The 17,514-nt window shown below is 49.1% G+C and overlaps 1 protein-coding gene across 3 annotated transcripts in view; it reads left to right on the top strand.

Annotated features, from left to right (window-relative positions):
* The window catches only part of GRIA1 (glutamate ionotropic receptor AMPA type subunit 1), a 142,207-nt gene that overhangs the window by 66,361 nt on the left and 58,332 nt on the right, over positions 1-17,514 (top strand). For all 3 annotated transcript variants that reach the window (XM_090020896.1, XM_090020897.1, XM_090020898.1), the window contains exons 3-5: positions 7,648-7,887; positions 9,087-9,271; positions 14,448-14,501. In XM_090020896.1, the coding sequence (XP_089877022.1) occupies positions 7,648-7,887; positions 9,087-9,271; positions 14,448-14,501 (479 nt within the window). The remainder of the gene's footprint in view (positions 1-7,647; positions 7,888-9,086; positions 9,272-14,447; positions 14,502-17,514) is intronic.

Genomic DNA, 17,514 nt, shown 5'->3' with positions numbered 1-17,514 from the left:
AGTCCCCAAATTCAAGTATCTATGTCTCTATTAGGTCGTTTTTTGTAAAAAAAAAAAAAAAAAAAAAAAAAAAAAAAAATCCACATCATTTCTTTATTGTTATATCTAGGGGGTTTATTTTATTTTTTTTAATGCTTTGATTCTTTCTTAACTAACAACAAAGGAAACAGAGCGCCTGCAGCACAAACCTTCTCGAGAAGCCGTAGGATAATAAGCCGGCGTTCTTAAGTGACGGAGGGGGAAAAAACACCTTGATTTGGAAATTGATTTTGGTGTCGAGCTTCTCTGAGATTAGTATAAGTAGCACAGGAAAAAAAAATGATGAAAGAAAACCGGGCCCTTGTGCCTTTATAAATGCTTTTTAAACTAGAAAATAATCTGTCTTGTGGCCTAATAGCGGGCTGATTTGCAGTTGATCAAATAGACTGATAATATCTAGCTTTGGCGACACAGATATGTCAAATGCAAGGGGGGATATGGAAAATGTGTAGCGGTGGGGGGGTTGCTAGAGAAATCTGTGGGCATCCGCTGTCGTTAGGACGTGGTGAAGAGATGAGTTGTGGCACTTCAGCCATGCCGGAGAACCGCGAGGACAAATATTTGCGAGGCAAGCTGAGTTGTTCCTAATCCGAACGGACACAGCACCCTTTCGTCGACCTTCCACAGGCTCCTCCGACCTGATGTCAGGCTCTCCATCACTGTGCGAGGGGTGCCTCAGGGAGAGACGGCTAAAAATAAGTGACTCGTACACCCACTTGGTCTTAAGCACGCGTGCACGCGCACGTATACACGGCGCGACGGAGCAAAGCCTCTGGAGTTGCTCCTCGACGCCCCTGAGGACAGGGGGTTGGGTTGCCCTGAGTTCGGATTTGGAGGGCTGTGCTTTGTTTCGGTGCCTTGGCGGAGGTGAAGGAAGTGTTGTGGTGCAGTAATGAGGCGCTGTATTTTTTTTTCATGCCTTGCAAATGAAGTTATAATATGCAGGTGAAGTTTGCATTTTGGATCATTGGAGACTATCCCAGAACTGGGGAAGGGTTACGGTAATCCCTCCTGATCCTTATGATCTGTGAGTCCCACTGGTTTTGAATCTCGGCATTGCCCTCAACTTACAGTTGCGGTCCCACATGAGGACAATGGCCGCAACCAAATCTCTTCCATCTGGTCATATGATGCATAAATGGCCAGATGTGTTCTGGGTTTGCTTCCCCTCCTTCCCTCCCCCCGAATCATCTTGGACACCGAAGGCGGTGACCATGGGCCTCGGGTGGCTCAGAAAGCCCTCTCTCAGATCCTCAGTTGGCGTGTCTAGCTAAACTGATCATGAGATTTGGAGTTGGGAAAGATTAACCGAGCAGAGATCTCGTAGGATTTTGCTTTTCTTTGCAACCTAGGGCACAGGTCGTGTGCTGGGAGCAGTATCTCACCCGATCCCTTCTGTGCCATTGCAGAGGCATTGGCGGCGCCTCGGTTTTCCCTTGGCAGACCCCTGAGAACTCCAAGTCCTTTTGCCTAACCCAAGTTTCCAAGTTTCATATGACATGTAATACAGGAAATGCAGGAATGGTTTTGGCCTCAAAGGGTGCCACCATTTTAAAGCAAATGCAACTGGGAACTGCTGATAAGATTCTTGCACGGCGTCTTCTCCAACTCCTTCCGCAGAGTCCTGCTCCCTGATTCCCACCAGATCCTCCCCACCTTCCCAGTATCCTTCTGGGATCACGGTATCTCCTCCCTGCACTGCCCCTGCAACCTATCTGATTGGGATTTATAGACCAGCGTGTTGCAGAACTTGTTAGCTATTCTGAATTTCTTCACCACCTTTCTCCCCTGCAGTGAAAATGTGCAGTTTAAATTGGGAAGCAGGGTCCCTGTGTTACTTCACTGCCCTCTGCTAAGGTCCCCAGATACAAAGTGCCTTCAGCTTCCTGACAGATGTCAGCGAAAGAGTGACATCCTCCGCATGCTTTCAGCATGGTGACTTTTTTTTTTTTTTGTCCTAACCCCTTCAGGTTTAAATAACTGACCTTGGGGATCTTTCTGTCAAATGAACTTGGGAGGAAGACACTATGGGAAGAGAGAGAAGAATTTTTGAATATATGTTTTTAAGGAGGAGCACCAGCAAATTGAAGCCGGCACGCTGTCCTCAGGATGGTTCCCAGCCAAAGTATTTGCAAAACGTCTGTTGCCTCCGCAGGATGGCAGCTAAAATACAGCCAGATAGGAGTGCGGGAACCTAGGAAGGATAACAAGGCATCTGACAATCCTTTTTAGTGCCATCTCTTTCCCCATACAATTAAAAGCCTCTCCCTGCCATTTGCTCACCAGCTGCCGTGATAAGTACGCTCTCTCTGGGAGTGGGAGCGCAAGCCTCCTCTTCTGGCACCACGATACCAACACCAGCTGTTCCTTAACTCATGACCCAGTATCTCCAAGTGAGTCCTGGTGTCATCTAGCTTTGCTTAGGTAACTGGTCTGGGATGGTTATAACAGCTGCAAGCTGAGCCTGGCCACGCGACAGCTTTTTTTTTCCACCAGGTAACTAAGTGCCAATGAAGAATTTCCTTCCACTTCTGCCATGCTCCCAAATTATCTCTCTGGGACCATGTTCTGGGCCTCCCACAATGCTGCAGCAGGAGATGGTGCCCAAAGGACCTGGATAGCGTGGTGCCAGGTTACCCTATTCCTCTGAAATCCCAGCCAACTTGCTAAATGAGAGTGCTTGGAGAAGTCCCATGTAGGCAGTGAAAACAGTGTGTGGGAGCAACGGCAGGTTGTCTCACCCTGCATTAATGTAGGCCACTGGAGAGGGTGACAGTAATGCTAGCTGCTATCGTTATTGAACAGCAATCAGCCACGTTGGCCTTGGAGCCAGCCATGCCATTAACTGCTCTGCATCTCCAACCATAATTGAAAACACTTGATGTATATCAGAGACTGATCTGCTGGCTTCAATGCCAGGCTGATTTGCGGAAGAAGTGCCAGCCCTGTAGATCCGAGTCTTCAGCATCTGGTTAGCAGCAGTCGTGTGAAGTTTGGGACTGTCACTAGCCATCTAACCGGACAAATGGATCTTCTTGGACTTGTTTATTCTGATTTAATTACACCATTTGTAATTTTTTTCAGGAAGCAAAAATCACGTGCAGCTGTTAATATTTGTGGGTGAGCATTTTAAAAGACGACACGCATTTTTGATGGTTTGCAAATACCCATTTCTCTTGGACAGCCTTGTCTGGATTCGTAACCGTATCCTAGTGTCAGTAAAAAGAAATGCAAGCCATTGAAAAACAAAAAAAGTCCCATATCCTTATTGCAGTAAACAAAGTATTTATCTTCTTTCTCCGGTTTTAATTCTTCCGTGCTGGTTCTGGGACTGGAACAATTTTGCAGTGGCTGTCTTTGTATCGCTCAGTTTAGTTAACCAAGAAGGATTATTGCTGAAAAGGTGACTGAGGCTCTTAACTATTAACGATAACTTTTCCAAATTAATTGACTCGGAAATTCTCGTGTCGTTCCGACACGGATACCCGTCAGCCCATCTTGTCCCCAAATCATCTGTACTAGCAGCGGTTTCTGTTAGCCTGGGCACATAATGCGAACGAGGTTCTTTTCCAAAAGTTACTAACAATAAGGACGGTTAGTTCTTTCAGTCCTCTGCGGTGCAATCTGTTTCAAATGGTGGAACTGGAGTATCTCAGAACAGTGTAGGAGTGCTGAAAGTACGTGAGCAAGCCACAAGAGTGGGGAGAAAAAGAATCCAAATAAAATAAGAGTAATTATCAGATCCAGTGAAATCACGGTCTGCTAAAAAAAAAAAAATAGCTACACTCATTGCCTGGATTATTAATTGGAGATGATCTGTTGCACTAAACCAAGAATGTCACTTCAATCAGGCAGCGAGTCTGACGGCCGTTTCCCCGGGGATCCGATTCTGATTTCGCGGCATGTGAAAGCGGATACCTCCGTTCATTAGAACCTGCGATCCAGCCTCACGGAAATGATTTGAAGCATATATCCACCCACATCCATGACTTTCCTGTCAAAATGTGTCAGTCCCTTACTGGGGGACACTGTCTTCTTCAGCTCCTATCAATGCAAAGGTGTGTAGGATGTCATCGTTCCCGGGAACTGCAGCAAAAGGCTGGGTGTTCTCACGCTTGAGTTACTAGATTTGGGAATGACAAGGTCCAAGTTTCTAGGGGGGCTACAGATTTTCTGGTGTGGTTTTTGGGCAATACATAAGCAATCAGGTTTTCAAAAGCGCTCTGCTCTCGTTTGCAACAGCTCAGCTGCCAGCGTCTTGGGGTCTGCTGAACATCTGGCCCTTTTGTTCAGGCGGTTAAAGGAGCTCAGTTCTGAAATTGTGGCCCTTACGCTCTCTTGGCCTCACGTCCCTCATGTGCCTTGAGCACTCCTGTTCTTTGCATGGCTCTCAAATTTCAAGCCAAATCCCTCCAAGAATGGAGAACTCCTTGCTTCATGCTAGACCCAGACCTCTTGGCTCCATCCATCAGCTTCTGGGGAGGCAGGAGCTGTGATTCCTTCCAGTCTTTGTAGCTTTGTTGCTTAAGTACAACATAGACTCATAGAAAAGGAGGGTGGAAGGGACCTCAGGGCGTCGCATCTAGTCCAGCCCCCTCCTCCAAGCAGGACCAGCCCCAACTCCATCATCCCAGCCAGGGCTTTGCCTAGTCAGGTCTTAACAGCCTCCAAGGATGCAGACTCCACCGCCTCTCTGGGGAACCTGTTCCAGTGCTTCACCACCCTCATAGCGAATTATTTTCCCCCTAATATCCAACCTCAACCTCCCTGGCTGCAGCTTGAGCCCATTGCTCCTTGTCCTGTCATCTGCCCCCACTGAGAACAGCCCAGCTCCATCCTCTTTGCTGCTATCAAATCCCACCTCCATCTTCTCTTCTGCAGACTATATCAGCCCACTTCCCTCAGCCTCTTCTCACAAGTCATGTGCCTCCTCATAGCCTACACTGAACACCTTCAAGAGCAAATTGGATGCTTATCTTGCTGGCATCCTATGACCCCAGCTGATGTCCTGCCCTTCAGGCGGCTGCTGGACTCAATGATCTTCCGAGGTCCCTTCCAGCCCTGATGTCTATGAAATCTATGAGCTTAAAGGGTGAGTCGCAGTCCTGCTGGGGCGTCTGCTGTCCATCTTTGCAGCCACGGTGTGGGTTGCAACCCTTTTTGCAGAGTCTAAGATGTTCCTTTAGGCTGGCGGCACCATGGCTCAAACTGTTCATGGGGCCAGCCCTCAAGCTCCAGTTTCTGGCTGTGTCTGGGCCTGGTCCCACCAGCAGTAATAGCGGCAACATGTGTCCTGGCCTCAGCCCTGAGCCTCGCCTTGCCAGCACCTATCAGAGAAGGGGTGTTGAGCTAGTCGGTCTGATCTGGTCTGACAACTGGCAGGCCATATGAGGGTGACTTGATTGCCCCTTCAGTCCCCATTTGAAACTCAGGCAGTGAAGGGAACAAGCCTTTGAATAAAGACCCACTAGGCCACGGGGAAGCTCATGCTGAGACGCCCGCTCCTTGCTGAGTCTGCAGAAGAGGCCGTGCGAGCTGTTACCAGTTTAGGAGCAGATCAAGGGATTCCCAAGTAGTGTAGAAGGGCTTGCTAGGGGACCCCAAAATGTCACATCCAACTTCTCATCCTTCATGTCACATGGGGGGGATCCTGGAGCCTTGGGTCGGTGTAAATGTCACAGCCAAGAGTCCTTGGGAATGGAGTGACAATGAAAGGAAATGCTAGTGCCAGGAGTGGTGACACGGGGAAAATGCTGACACCATCAGTGCCGCGGGCTGGGAGATTTATTGATAATAACTCGGGATGTGTCATAAACGGGAGTGATATTAAATGACTCTGACTGGATCAGGGACTGAGTTGTACAACCCACAGTGTGTGCTGCTCTCTCTGCCTTGCTGAAATCCCGAGGCATTTTTCCAGCAGCTCCCCCAAGCTCATTAAGTGCTCTCCCGAGGAGCCCGCAGACCTGAGACAGGGACCTCGCTGCACAGCAGCACCAGCAGCTGCCGAGATCAGAAACAACGAGCGGCCTGATTGCCTGGCGCTGGCCCTGAGTACCCAGCTACACCGTACTGCCAGGCCACAGCCACTGCTTCACACCCTCCCTTGCCACCCCTAGTCTAGGAAGCAAGAAGGTAATGGGGTAACTGGCTGTTCAGAACATGCAAATCAGATGTTGAATTGGGGTCTGTCCACAATCCTTAAAACAATGTTAATAGGCTGAATCCTGCCCTTGTGACACTGTGCCCATCAGTGCCAGTTGGATCCTCTACAAGAAGCCAAAGGTAGAGCCCGTGGCTCCTCCCAAGAATGTCTCGTGATGTCTCGCCGTTTCACGACGTGTATCTAAACAACACGCACCGTGTACAAGCGCCCTTTGGTGATGAGGGGTTTATAGAGGGGTAACGTGGAAAAGATGCAGTGGGCTAAGTTGGGGCAGGTCTGAGCAGAGCAACGTTTCCCCACCTCCCCGGCTGAAAGCGGCTCTTGAGGGTGGCAGGGAGCATGCTTCCCAGCCCAGGACTGTGCTTGGCCAAAGGGTAATAGTAGTTGTGGGTGCAGGGAGCTGCTGCTATAGTGGCTGATCCTATAGCAGCAATCACCCTCACTCTCTTCAGGCCCTAGCAGAGCTCCCCTTAGCTCAGTGTGACTGTGGAGATCCAGATCTTGGGTTCCCAGCTAGCTGGTGGCCAGGGGGTCATGGCTTCCTTCAGTGCTGTCAGCCACCTGTGGGCAGTCCTGGGGGGTGGCTGTGCCAGGAGGTGAAGGGAAATAGGTGTATTTTGATTCTGGATTGAAAATGGGTGGGTTTAAAAGGGATGTGCTGGAATCAGGCTGGTTGCTATGGGGAGGGTGTGGGAGGATGCAGCCTGCAGAACTGCAGCTCGCTGCTTCCTTCACTGACTCAGAAGCCGAGCGGGGAAGAAGGGGCCAGAGCCAGGCAGAGAACCTGCCCCATACCATTTTTTTTGTGGGTCTGTGGCATTTTAAGAAATGCTACGTTCATCCCTCAGGCTGGAAAAGGCGACCCATCAGATGCACTCCCTTACACACGTACCGCCCCAAGCCATCGTGCCGCCATCGGTCCCCCAGTGTGTGTGAGAGCAGCCTTTATGGTGAGAGATGCAACCCTTGTGCTCTTCCTCAGAGAGCAGCGCTGGTATTTTTTCCTCCCCTGGCAGGGGTGGGCGGTTGAGGAGGAGGCAACTTCCACACAGGCTGACACCTCTGCCGCTCCGCGCCCGTCTGGCAGGGACTTGAACAGCGAGCAGCTGTCGCTCCGTGCCCTCTGAGCCCGTGGGATTGAGCAGGACTGGGTTTTAAAACACTTGTGGGTTTTTTTGTTTTGTTTTGTTTTTTTCATTGTTCACAGCAACAGATAGCATCCCGGCAGAAGAAGCATCCACAAGCGAGCGGCAAGCTCTCGTTTGCTTGCACGCCAAGCCAAGGCAAGTTCACAGCTAGAGAGCAGGGGCACGGCATGGAAGGGCAGGGCCTCTGTGACTTCCTAGCTCCCTTATTTAATGGAGGGTAGGATGGTTATGTGCTGAAAGACCAAATCTTCTCTCTCCATGGCTCCCCTGACCATCTCCTTCCCTCCCCTCCAGTCTGTTCACAGTTTTCCAAGGGCGTTTATGCCATCTTTGGGTTTTACGAGAGGAGGACCGTCAACATGCTCACGTCCTTCTGTGGGGCCCTCCACGTCTGCTTCATCACGCCCAGCTTCCCTGTCGACACGTCCAACCAGTTTGTTCTCCAACTACGCCCGGAGCTCCAGGAGGCCCTCATCAGTGTCATCGAGCACTACAGCTGGCAGAAATTCGTCTACATTTACGATGCCGACCGGGGTGAGTCGTGTGCCTACCAGGCAGGCTAGGGGGAGTGCATGGTGCCGTTTCCCTCAGCAGCAATGCAGGGGAAATATTCCACCTCCAAGACATTCAGGCGTCAAACAGGGAAATGGCTGAGATGCAATTCAATCATTGCACAGAGCCAATTTTCAGAGAGCCTGCCCGTGTGAATCTCACGTGGGCGAACATGTGCACATTAGGTGTGCGGGGCACAGTGATTGCACACCCAGGCACGGTGCTTGTGTGCTTGGTCAGTTCTGAAAAGTCTTGGTGTTAAAGCAGACCACATCGCCGACTGAGCAAGGTTCTGTGGACTAATGTCTCGTTATTGAATTTACTCTTTTTCTTTGGGTGGACAGACGTTATCGTCTGTTCTTTGGGAGGAGTGCTCTGTGGATTGTAGCATGGGGTTTTCCAAGCCTCCATGTCCCCATCAACCAGCAAGGAAAACCACAGGCGGGCCGCGAGGCAGACATGGGACCATGCAAAGAAGCACAAGCGAGGGCTTTTCACAGAGTGCCCTACAGCAGAGACGCCCCTGCCTGTTTCGTGGCAGCCGGGGTGGGAGGGAGTCCTGCTGGACTTCCCTGCAGGACTCATAGCAGCTGATACATTCCCACTGTCTCCTCCCATGATGCTGGATATACACATCTCCAAGTGCAGGGCAAGGCACACAATGCTTGAGTGACCCCACAGATCAAAGAACTAAGATTTCTGAAGCACTCTGAAGTCTCCAAGCAATAGGCAGCAGAGAGATGCAATGTATTCACTCCTGTATTGATTGCTGTTGTTGAGAGAGGAAGAGAGAGAGGCTCTCTGAACACAGGAGCTCGTGGCTTGAATAGACTAAGGGTGTAAGAGGAAACGGTAACACTGAGCAACAAGGCCAAGGCCAGGCAACGGGACAACCACACAGCCCAGTTCATTGCCTCATTTACTGCACCGCTGCACTTGATAGGTGGGCAGCTACAGAGAAGGAGAGGGGGAATCCTGTTGTTTCACAATGGTAAGGGAGTAAGAGCAGAAGTTACTACTTTATAGTCAAGGTGGATTCAGATGAAATGCTGGAGGCTTAAAACATCAGTAGGGTTTTGCTGTTTCACTTACCCAGAAAGGGGTGGGGGGGAAAGACTGACGCATGAACTAATCCAAGGCGCTCACCCTGCTCCCCTCTTCCCTGTCTCTTCCCATCACAGGCTTGTCAGTCCTCCAGAGAGTGCTGGATACCGCGGCGGAGAAGAACTGGCAGGTGACAGCCGTCAACATCCTGACGACGACAGAGGAAGGCTACAGGATGCTCTTCCAGGAGCTGGAGAAGAAGAAGGAAAGGCTGGTGGTGGTGGACTGCGAATCCGAGAGGCTGAACGCCATACTGGGCAAGGTGGTGCTGACAGCGGCTGCTTGGGGAGGGGGCTTGCACGCGCTGTGGGTCCTCTGTGTCTCTCTGGGATAAGTCCTCGTCTTGCTCCTTTTATCTGAGCTGCATTGTTAGGAAGCCTCTTCTGTGGGGTCAGCGTGTCGGAGGCATCGCCTTTATGGGACGGAAGAAACGGTAGAGCTGGAGGAGGGCTAGGAGCTCCCTCTGGGTCTGCACCTTCACACTGCACTTGTTCTGCAGTATTTTTATTCTTTGGGTATTTTTAGTCTGTCCCCAGCCCCGGCGAGCTTGCCTGCAACCAGCTCCTAAGAGCTCTGTGCACAGAAGAGTTACTTTTTCATACTCTCTGCTCCCCATTTTTTTCCAGTGGGTCCATGCCATGAACCCCATTGCCCCTCCGTGCCCCAGTTCGGGCGCTCACCCTCTCACAGAAGACAGCCATCAGCGAAGCATCCTCCAGAGCTACCACTCAGGCCACCCACACCTGTGGGACTCAGCTTTCCACGTCCCCTGCAAAGCCCCTGACAGTGCCACGGCAGCTGGCGTGCTGTGACTGCTGCTTATCGGGCTCTGTATAATGGTCTTGCTGCTGTCTTGTGCTTCTCACATATGTTTATTTGAAGCCACCTGCCACGTCTTGTCTCGCACTTGGATTGTGAGCTGTCTAGGGCAAGAGTCATCTTTTCCATTAGATGTATGCACAGTGACTAGCATAATCAATCCTTGTCTGATGTCTCTAGGGGCTACTACAATAAAAATAATAGAGAAGAGATCAAGAGCTGACCCTGAATGAGGTCAGGGCTTATGAAAGGGGCCAGGTTAACTGTTCTGGCAAGCAACAGCTTTTGTTTAACCACTGAGTCGCCAGACAATGAAATGCTGCTTCACATGCCCTGGCCAGTGGCATCTGGCTTGAGCCTTATGGGATGCAGTACGTTGGAAACCTGGGGTTTTATATTTGACACGCACTTCAGATGGTCTTGTACCATTTTTCCCTCCTTCAGAGTTCGTTTTTCAAAGCATGTATCTGACTTTTGAGCCATAGTGATGGACTGGTCTGGCCATTTTTTTTTTTTTTTTTACCACTGATGCAAGAAAAACACTTTGTCTTCTCTTCTAAAAATGGGTTTAGCTAATAGATAAAAAGCCTTTTTATTTAAATGTTTTATAGCTTGCTGAAGGGAAGGAGCAAAATCCTTTTGATTTGCAACCACTTGGAAATATCAAGGTGTTTACCTTTTTAAAAAAAATGGCTCATAAGTGGGGGGGAAATATATAATGCTAACTTACTTCCACATGATCCTGCATTATAGCAAGAGTCTTCAAGGGTTTTGAAAACCTGTATTCTTCAATCCACGCTTTCAGGAGGGCTAAGAATATTTTTCATGCTGAGACTTGTGAAAGTTTTAACTTTCATTTGTTTCTAGGCTTTGCTCCCAATTTTATGAAATGCCACGAGAAAAGGGATTTTGGGTAGACACAGTCACCCCACGGAAACCTGCTTGACTTCTCAATGGAGGTTGTCTCTCCCCCCTGGCCCAGCTTCTTCTCATCCTGCTTCCCAGCCCTAGACGAGGTGCTCTCAGCAGCTGTATGATTTCATTTTCAACCGAAATGGCCACTGCTGGCAGGAGGTTCAGAAACGGTACCTTTTGTAACATGCCAATAGAAACAAAAGCTGTGCTTGGTGAGACGAAGTCCCTAGGTGAGATTTTCAAGTGCTCGCCCGCCAGCCTGCTGTGCACGCTTTTGGAAATTGCCCCGCACAGTTAAGTGGCTATAGGGGAACTGAATGCCTGGCAGCCGGACGAGGGGCGCAGATCCCTTTTATCTGATAAGGCAGCTGTGTTTCTGGGTATCGCCACTCTTTTATACAGGAAAAAATGCCATCCTTCCCAGCAGCTCTTCAGCTGTCCTAATCCTGAGACAATAAGGAGATGGGAGGTGCCAGCCCATGGTGGGCCCAGAGTTGCTCAGTATCCAGTCTCTGTCAATGGTCTCCCTATAGACTCGCAGAAAATGAGGGTGGGAAGGGAGCTCAGGAGGTCACATGGAGTCCAGCCCTTTGCTCCAAGCAGGACCAGCCCCAACTGCATCATCCCAGCCAATCCTCCAGAGAGATTTCTCTAACCCCTTCCTGAACGTGGTTATATTCCTGGCAATCCCTGCAGCAGTGACTTCCACGTGTAAGCAAGCACTTCCTTTGCCTTTTAAACCTGCCACCTGATTAATCAAATGCCCCCAGAAAGCTCTGCCAGCACAGTTGAATCCAGACCTGAAATGCCCCGGGCTAAAGATGCCCTAACCATGCACGTGGTCCATGGTAAGCAAGCGTTCGCAGGGGCTCGGGTAGCACTAAACAAACCCCCACGTGGAGCCGGGTCAGCAGCTGGAAAGGGTTGGCTCGCTGCACCATGCAGCCTGATGGACAGATATCAGCCCTTGTGCTCCCGTCTGCTTCTTTTCATCTACGTGACATGTTCAGAGATGCGCTTTGGCTTCTCGGGGACGTTTCAGCACATTCTTCTTCGCTGACAAGCCTGTCACTGTCACTTGGTGGCTGTGAATTTTTGCTCCCCGTGGAATAGAAAAGCCGAAGACAGCCATAGGACATTAGTCACTCGGGCGTACACGCAGATACTTGCCATCTTCCTCGCTTCTCCTCAGACACGGAGCGCAAGTAATTGCGCCCGACTTTCAAGTTGCTACGTCTGAGTTCATCTGACCTCGCTTCCAAAATTCATCTTCATCCAAGGGTTAAAGGGATGTGGGAAACCAACCTGCTTCCCATTTCGGAGTTTTCTTTCACCCCCTGTCATGGGGGCATCGTTTCCCTCTGCTGAGGCAGCTATCTTTTATGAGCTAGCCCCACTGGCTGGTGGCAAAATATCCACTGAGCCATACTGCGTTGTCTTAATGGGATAAATAAGTGGTAGGTGGCATCCCATCAAAGCGCGGTATTGTTTCTTCCCTGTCGCTCATTAAAATGAATAACAGGAAACTTCCCTTCTCTGCTGCTTTTGCTCTCGGAGAGGATTTTTTGCTAACAGATGTCAAACTCTGCCCATTAGGAAGTGGGTAATGAAACCTGCCTAGTCCAAGCGAGGTATCAGCATGCAGCCCAGCACTGCCTCTTCCCATGTTCGGATGAAGTGATAAATGCGATTATACCCTCAGCTTGCCACCTCCATCCAAAAGCATTAGAACGGAGCGAGGATTTTGAAATAAATTAAGATAGCAAAAAAACCGGTAGCAGGAGTCATCATTCAGGGAAAGACGGTCTCCATTTGTCTGGCGCTGACGCCCGATGAAGTAGCCAAGAGGCAGTCTGGGTGCAAGGAACTGGTGACATCTGTTCCCGCATGGTAGTGGATCCGAGATCGTGGTCATCCTGAGTTTTCTCGGTACATTTGGGGGCTTGATGAATAGGTGGGGTCTCAAGTGATGATGTGGGAAGGGTCAGAGCGTTGTACCTGTTGTTCCCCAAATGTATCCCTGGAAGAGCTCTGGCCAGAAGCCCCCCGTCAATCGGCATGCAGTGCAAGCCGCAGAGCCGTTTTCCACGAGGGACCACTCCAACCTGGAGACGTTCCAGCTTTACCTGCATCAGTCATATCTAACGATCCCCCCCAGGAGAACGGTCTTGGCGCCGAACTTGCTTGTATCAAAAAGCGCTAACAGATGTATTCTGCAGAGGAGCTAATTGAGGCGCGGATTTTAGCACAGGGAGTCAGAAGGGTTTTAATATATACACTTGAGCACTTGAGCTGGGCAAAGGTAAAGCAGATGAATCAGTTGTTCAGGAACAAGTGTCTGATAATTAGAAACCCATTTGGAAATGATGATAATGGCTGGGATCTTTCTGGCTTTCCTTCACCGCCTTGCAGATGTCACTTGGGCTTTGACAGGTCTGCTGGCAATTCAAAATCTGTTTGCAGCACTGCAGAGATAAGGTGTGGTCTAGCCTGCTAAAAAGCTGAATGCAAATAGCGTGTTCCCCTCAATAATGGGCAAAGTGCCTGAATTTTTACTCACAGGATTTTTTATCTCCTTTACCTGGTTTGGCTCCTATCTGGGTAATACCTGGCTTTAGCAACATAGTAGGAACTTGAATCTGCTGATGGAAATGAGTGGAAAGAGATTTTAATGGAAACACGGGGTGAGCAGAAGTGCTGGGATTGAAACAGTACAGCTGGACTCCCAACAAGGTTCGTTTGCTTCCGTGAGGACAATGGAAATATTTTGACTGATAAAGGAAACCTGAAAAATTACGGGCCTTTAAGCAATGATACCAATAAAGAAGCACTTGAACCCAAGGATCAAAGAAGAGAGACCATGTCTCTAGGGGCACCGTGAATATAGAAGTACAGCTGCAATCCATGTCTTAGGGGAAGCGTCCATTGAGCAGCCCTGATGTAGGGAGGCTTTGCCGTGGGGTTGGACGATGCACCCACCCCTCCAGCAGCGGTCCTCAACTTTTTGCATCTTGCATCCCGCCAACCATTTTGTCAAAAAAAAACCAAACCCCAGTCCCACCACAATAAAAACAAAACCCCACTTTTTCCAAGAAGGGTATTTTTACATTCACATGTATTTTAATATTTTATTAATCATTAGTGGACATTTTTAAGGACATTTTAAGGTGGGAAAAGTCCTTCAAGTCCCACTGGTGGAGAAACACTGCCCAAGAGCACTAAAGGAAGTGGCCTAAGATAACGTCGGTCTGAGCTTTTCTGCATTTACCATGACATGAAAGTGTGGGTGCTTTGAATTGTATAACCTGAGAATATATCTGAAGAATGAAACGAAATCACCGAGCACAACTTCAAATAACGGGCTCCCTCTGGTGATCCTTCCTTTTTGGAGGCAACCAAAATACATCTGGCCCCATAGATGAAAGGTACCCATTCTTCTCCAAAACCCACAGGATGTATTTTGACTTGAATACTTTGTGGTCTCCCTGCCTGTGGGATACAGCAGGTTAAAGGGGTTTTGCTTCACTTTTTTTCTCTAGCTGGTTTTTTTTCCCCAGTCTTTTTTACTCTCCAGGCAAACTATCTCCTTGAACTAGCCAGGGAAAATGAATTGCATGGGGGAGGAGACAGACAGCTGGGTTGTGCTCCCTGCACCTGTCCTTCCACCAGGCCCCAAATAAAACATTTTGTTTTTGGCATTGCAGATCATCAAGCTTGAAAAAAATGGGAATGGCTACCACTACATCCTGGCGAACTTGGTGAGTTGGGCGCTGCTCATTTCACATCTTCTTTGTGGGATTGTGGCCTGGGGGTTTCTGATTGCCAAACTTCACGCCAATGTAGAGGGTTAGATTAAAAGTCATAAAAACTGGGGAAAAGCCAAAGCACAGGCTTCCCCGCGCTGCTCTGCATATGTCAGGCCTGATCTGGGGAGAAGCTCTCCGGGACATGACGGTCGTTTCCTCTCCAGACCGATTCGCTCTTTGCCAAGCTGCCGGCGAGAAGGCCAATCGTGAGAGCAGTATTTGTGTCACGGGCGCCTGGTTCCCGGACCCCGACCTCCCAACGCATTTCATCGAGGCCACAGAGCAGCTGTCAGCCGGTGCTAATCTCTCATTCTCCACCAGCCTGAATGTCCACTGAATTTGTGGACCGTGATTAAAGTGTTGCATGTCCCGTTAGCACAGGCCCTGGCAGCAGACCCGTGCAAATGGCAGCATGTGGGATCCCCCTGATCCTTCCAGTAACCCGTAGCGGTATGAGCTGTCCTGTAACTTTGTGGTAAGCACGGGCTGGGTGAAGAAGGCTCTTGTGTCCAAGGATGAGACTTGGGGGTGGCCATCGCTAAGTATTTCCTGGGCTCTGAGAGGCCAAACGTGCCCCAAAGACTTTTGGCTGTCACAGTATTACCAAGTGCCCCAGGTGTAGGGAACATACAGGTTCCCTCCCACGGGACGTAAGCCTCACCCATTTTTAATGGTAGCTTTTCCCCTCCTGCAGCTTTTTGTCTCAGAAGGTAGCATCAGCCCCCTAATAATTAAACGTTAAACTGCCAATTAATCAAACCATGAACTGCCATTTCTTTTTCCAGTCCCAAGATAACACTATAATTTGCAAGACAAAAATGGCCGCATAATTATCCCACTCCAGCCTGGTACTGACCTTGTGCCATTGCATTCAATGGCTATGGTACAATGAGAGAGTTTAAGATGTTAACGGTCTGCAACGTGTAAGCTTTTAGAGAAGCGGCACATATTCAGTACTGTGTTTTATCTATTAATTGTGTTTCAAAGGAAACTATTTCATTGGGCCCCTGGCCTGCTAGCATTTCTGATGGCTCTTATGCTCAGCAAGGTACGCTGGACTCTGCACCTGCTCAAAGATGAAGCATATGCAAAGGGCCAAGTGGGGATAATATCACCTACCTGCCTTGCACGGTTGTCGTGAGGCTGTGCATGCATGCGTGCATGTGTGTGTGTGTGTGTGTGTGTGCATTTAAGATTGTGAAGCACTCCCATGAGGGCACGAGGGTCCTGCAGAGATACTGTAGATAGATGGATATAGATGGAAAATATTTCCCATTTCCCTCTCACCCTCATGCAAGGTCTCTCTCTCTCGTGTTGACTGAGACAACAGTCTCTGAATCTCTCGTCTGCTTTCTCAGCCTCTGTGCAAGGGCCAAGGGGATGGTGCTGGCAAGGAGCAGGCTGCTTCCTCAGCCAACACATACCATACATAATTAATAGCGATGAAAAGGCTCCCGGGGCTTTCAGCTTTCTGAGGACAGGTTCAGCTTCTCGGGGGCTGGTCTGCCATGGCTGCCTGTCGCAGGCGCTGTGTACTCCCGAGTTCTTGAGCGTGAGTCTGGAGCCCAAAAGGTGAACGTCATGCTCTGGGGGCTGCATTTTTACTTTTTAGGGAGGGCAGAAATTAGCAGAACTACCTTCTGACCACATCTACATGTTCATTTAATGTGCAGTAGTTACTGGGGTGTATTTGGTGGCCGTGTTGGTCTCAGATACAAAAATGCAAAACTGTAGAGATTCAGAGATGATACCTTTTTATTACATCAAATGAGAAATTGCAAAAAAAAGTATCTGATGAAGAGTGAGAGAGCCCAAGATCTTTCAGAAAAAGATCATTTTTTTTGCAATTTCTGTTGGTTGAATAAAAAGTATCATCTCTGAGCCAAGAGATCTACATTTTTGCAGTAGTTACTGTGCATTTACTTTAGTACTTGCTTAAATGAGCAGTAACTAGAGTCACGCTGGAGAACATCTTCTTAGTGACGCTACTGCATAGTAGCATAATAATACTGCGCAGTAGCATATTAGCACTGTCCGTGCTGTGACTTGCTACTACTCAGTCTTATTAGGCTACTGCGCATTAAACAGCTCATGTAAACACAGCCTCTGATACCCTGAGCTGGAGCAAGGACTCAGTGGCAAACAGCACCACTTCAAAACCAGTTTCTCCAAATGTCCATAGGGACTTTGGCACAGAAAATAGGCAATAGAGGGGGAAATGCAATAACTGGACACTTGGGAACTTGAAAACTGTAGCAGTGGTGCAGCATTTGTAAAACAAGGGAGGGTAAGAAGAGATCCCTACTGAAGAGCAAATCTCCTCCAGGCAAGGATAGTATCATAGACAAGGGACATCCAGAGGTCATCTAGAGTCCTTCCAAGGCAGGAGAAGCTCCATGGATCTGCCCAGGGCTAATCAGAGTACCAGGCACTGTCTGCAGAAGCGATGGCATGGCAGAGCAGGGGAAAGAGGGTAGGAAACATCCTGGTACACCCTTTCTGCACTTGAGTTTGCTGGCAGGAATATTAATAAAAATAGCAGAGTTTAACCAAACATTAGGGACTATTTATGGAAAACAAACATGATGCCCTCGGTTCTGACCATTTGCACCAGAGACTCAATAAGCACCATGCTTATCATGCATTTACATCGGGCAACTGGGACATACTGTACATGCATGATCACACGTGTGATTGCCTGGTGCATCCTGCATGTGTGCTCACACCTGTGATTGTAGGTGCATCCTACATGTATGATGAGCATTTGCATCGTGCTCATCCAATCATTAAGGAGAAATATGTCATAACATATGACTTGCAGGCCGAGTCAAAATGGCTTGGAGGTAGCGCGGTGAATCTGGAGTGATCAGAGCCCTAGTGTTGTCCGAGTGCCTTAACCCACCGCTTTTGAGAGATATCCACAGGGTGAAAGGTGTTTGCATGGAAACCCTCAGAAACATTTTGC

Source organism: Crocodylus siamensis, chromosome 10 (assembly GCF_052110815.1).
Source record: "Crocodylus siamensis isolate JL-2025a chromosome 10, ASM5211081v1, whole genome shotgun sequence".
Lineage (NCBI taxonomy): Eukaryota > Metazoa > Chordata > Crocodylia > Crocodylidae > Crocodylus > Crocodylus siamensis.
Note: the sequence above shows the minus strand (reverse complement) of the source record. Positions and strands in the feature narration are given on the sequence as shown.